The 3,798-nt window shown below is 44.8% G+C and overlaps 1 protein-coding gene across 2 annotated transcripts; it reads right to left on the bottom strand.

The window, feature by feature from the left end:
- Positions 1-615: 615 nt before the first annotated feature.
- FGFBP1 (fibroblast growth factor binding protein 1) lies at positions 616-3,103 on the bottom strand. Of its 2 annotated transcripts, XM_044912776.1 has the most exons (3): positions 3,012-3,103; positions 1,195-1,736; positions 616-1,128 (listed from the first exon to the last, which is right to left on the bottom strand). In XM_044912776.1, the coding sequence occupies exons 2-3, from the start codon at positions 1,714-1,716 to the stop codon at positions 949-951; spliced, it is 702 nt and encodes a 233-aa protein (XP_044768711.1). In that variant the 5' UTR covers positions 1,717-1,736; positions 3,012-3,103; the 3' UTR covers positions 616-948. The 2 variants fall into 2 exon arrangements, with proteins under 2 accessions (XP_044768711.1, XP_021535058.1); XM_021679383.1 differs by having other exon boundaries at positions 616-1,736.
- Positions 3,104-3,798: the final 695 nt, after the last annotated feature.

Below are 3,798 nucleotides of genomic sequence, written 5' to 3'. Positions count from 1 at the left end.
ATGTCCCATTTCCTACCTAAGGATACTCTTTCCAAAATCCAGCTCCAGTAATACCTCCTCCATGAAGTTCAACCAGAATTCTTCCAGCAGCTTCCACCTCCTCTCTCTAGTTTTCCAGACTGGCTTTTCCTGTTTCCATGGGGTTTTCATCACAGAACACTATACTTAACCAAGCCCCTCTCCCCAAGGCCAGAAATGAACCCCTCAAAATCAGGGGTCTCCCATATAGCAAGAAGTGATGCCCAGCTCCGACCTGAGTCAATGGAAGGTGTTCCTCTGGCTTGTGGACTTGGCTCTACCTTCTGGGTTCAAATCTTCCTCCCCTCTTACCATCTGTGAGACCGTGATTTGTGTTTTTAATCACACCATGCCTTATTTATCCCACTTGAAATCAGGGATCCTAATTATTACAGTGTAGTAAGCATCAAACACCACAGACCAATGGATGAAAGGATAAAGATAGGGATTCTGGAATGGGTTACATTTGGGGATGACTTAGGATGGGGCATTACTTAGATATTTTTTGCACTGATATTTGGGGACTGTTTATGAGTTAAATGAAAGTAAACATAAAGAAACAAAAAATGGTTGAACATATTTCTGAAAAATACCCAGAGCTTTATTAACTTTGTTAATTCAGCAGAAAGTACATTGCACTGGAATCATCGCTCTGGCTCATTCAGCTCAAAGAATGGTCTTCACTGCTCATATACACATAACTTCATGGGTCATGGAAACATATACTGAGGTAAACAACCTCTGAAAATAAAATTTAAGGAAATGAATATAAAGCAAATTCCAAAACACAAAAACAAAAGTTATAAAATCTGTTTAAATATTCCACTGCACTCTCATAGCACAAATGTTCATTTTACTTAGAGAGCTTTACAGGATACTGAAGGGCTTTGACATAGCACCTCCTAAGGGACTCTGTTCTCTTTTGACTCATTAGCATGAATTGCTCTGGACCATGGCGATGAAGAATTTGCAGATAGAGCCCCAGGATTCCCCACAGTAGTCCAGGGCCATCTTTGTCTGATTTATTAAGTCTGGGTCCTCCACACAGTTGGGATCCTGGGTGGCTATGGCCTGAGTCTCCACTGAGCCAGAAGGGATATTCTCTTTGACCTTTATCTGCTCCTTAGGGCATAACTCTTTGACCTTTTTAGGTTCCATGAGGGAGGCCTTACTGACTTTGCTCTGCTCCCTGGGAGAGGGCTCTGTTAACGCCTGGCTGGGTTTCTTGTTCTGAATCAGAGTGGAGTTCACCAGCTCGAAATTGGATTCTGGAAACTTCTTTCTGCACACCTTGGTTTTCAGGACAGTTTTGGGGTCCCCACAGATGACCTTCTGAGAGCGCAGGTTCCGACCAATTTGTTTCCAATAGACATTCTTTTTGTTTGACTCTAGGCAGGAAGTTGGATTGCCAGTAAAGACACAGGAAAACTTGTTGTCCTGTCGGGTGCACTCAACCTTCAGGGTGATGCCCTCTTCTTGCTCAGTCACCACCCATCTGCAGTTGGCATGGTCTTGGGTGACAAACTTGCCTTTGGCCAGGTGTTTGGGTGGTTCAATCTGGGTGTCTCCCAGAGTATGCAATTTATCTCTGGTGCCTTTGCTGACATGTCTATTCTTTACTTCCTTTTTGCCCTTCACCAATGACACCGCAATAGCCAGAAAAAGGAAGGAGAGCAGGGTGAGGCTATGGATCCTCATGGCTTCAGCTTGGTGGAAACCTGTTTGACAAGAGCAGGTGAGTCAGTGCTGGGCAATAGTTCAGCAATACAGGGCTGCAGGATGACCCTCCCTCTATACTGACATATGCCTCCTTGCTTAGAAGTGAGATCAGATCAAGAATCCTTCTGGCTCCTGGCATTACTAGACCAGCAGCCCATCTATTCACATTTCTCCTTGACTTGAGTGCTGAATGTTAAAAACCTCCTACTCTTTCTCCATTCCTTCACCACTCTCTGAGCCAAATAAGCTCTCATCCCTCATTCACTACTCCTTTACTCCTGCATTTGCTCACTCACTCACTCCTTCATTTACTAATTAAACAAGCATTTATGGAACACCTACTGTATACCATGCACTAGACTAGATGTTGGATATATCAATGTGATATATCCAATGGATATATCACATCTTAAAAAGATTAGAAAAAACTTTGGGGGGGAATTTAAATAGCATTGACAAGGAGTCTGTCCCAGTTCTGTCCCCAACTTGATCTTGGCCAAGTCACTCTCCCCTCAGTGCCCCTGGATATCGAGATGTTAGGTGTGATAATTGACAAAGTCTCCTCCAGCTCCATGTGCTGGATTTCTAATCCAGTGCCACGTGGACTCAGGTGACCACATAATGAGAAAGGACATGGCAAATGACATGAAAGGTGATGTTTGACCCAACGTTCAACACGTGTGGGATTTGGACACTTTGAGATAGATGGGTTTGTGAGGGGGCCATTTGGAGTGCAGTAAGAGCTTAAGGAAAGGCATGAAGGAGGGGAGGTCATACCATTTGACTATGCAAAGTGAACAAAGCTGGGAAAGGAGCCAGAACTTATCTCTTTGGCCTTTTATACCACCAACTGTGCTCACCTCTTGCATTTCAACTTTGCTCTGTCCTTTGGAAAATACTGACAACAAATAAGAAAGTTATGAACTACTCAGGGTTTTATTTGGTATAGTTCATGATAAGATGATTCTGTCAGTATTCCATTTTAAAAGAAATATAGATTTTGCTTGTATAAGAGGCAGGCCCAGAAAATGGTCCAGATCTTATTTCCACTCTGGGCTTGTGGCCTCTCCTCAGAATTGAGAAAGGGAGACAGACAGTCACAGTGGGCTCCTCAGTGAAGGGTGGACGGGGGCCTAGATACACCATGTGAAGACCCACTTGTTCATCAGGGCACTGAGACTCAGCCCCCACATGTCCCTGATAGGATCCTGAAGTCCTTAGGGGAGTGAGAAGAAAGGTGGGGAATGGAACTCTTAGAAGAGCCAGACTCTTACCTTGTTCTGAGTATGCAGATCCAGTGTAATCCCAGATATGAGAGTGAGCTTGCAGGCTTACAGCTGTCTCATCTGCTGTGCCAGGCAGGGAAGGCCCTTTTTATTAAAGCCCTGGCAGTTGGATTTTACAACACACACACCTGTCTATCTTTATCACACTCCTCCCAGTCATACCCCTTGGGAGGGAGCCAGTTCCTGGATGGAAAGTAGTTGGTGTAACCCTGTGGGAGGAGGTATAGGCAGGGCATTATACTTGCTTCCTTCAAGCCCTTCTCTTTCCCCCAGTGGCCAGGATAAGAGGACAGCTCAGCCTTGCAAAGACCCTCATTGATGGGATGAGGACCCCAGCAGGAATATCTGTGGGGTTATAAACAATAACAAAACTATCATAGCTGCCAAGCCCTGTGGCTGCCTATTTTACCTAAAGCTCTCCCTGAATTCCCAACACACCCACCCCACGACATGGTAGCTAGGGTTCCTATCATTTTACAGATGGAAATTGGAGCTTATTATATTCAGGGCTTGTCCAAAGTCACAGAGCTGGGAGGAGGAGGCGTCCAGAGTTGAACACTGGGACTACCCACATGCACTGTCTGATCGTTCCTACTGTCTCTCTAAAGAAATATTTGTGAATGATTGACTGAAGCTGGGGAAGCCATCTTGGTTTCTGAGTCTGTTTTCACAGAGGCACCTAAAGTTACTATGTGGACAGAGGAATCCATGGCCTCTGAAAGGCTGGTAAAGAGTGAATTCCTGGTCTAGGGGATTTCTGCTGAAAATATTCACC

The sequence above is a fragment of the Neomonachus schauinslandi genome, chromosome 2 (genome assembly GCF_002201575.2).
Source record: "Neomonachus schauinslandi chromosome 2, ASM220157v2, whole genome shotgun sequence".
NCBI classification, from domain to species: Eukaryota; Metazoa; Chordata; class Mammalia; order Carnivora; family Phocidae; genus Neomonachus; species Neomonachus schauinslandi.
This window is presented reverse-complemented; position numbering and strand designations above follow the sequence as displayed.

Bases quoted from the DNA above. Each gene is read 5' to 3' on its own strand.
- FGFBP1 (XM_021679383.1), bottom strand. From the start codon at position 1,716: ATGAGGATCCATAGCCTCACCCTGCTCTCCTTCCTTTTTCTGGCTATT.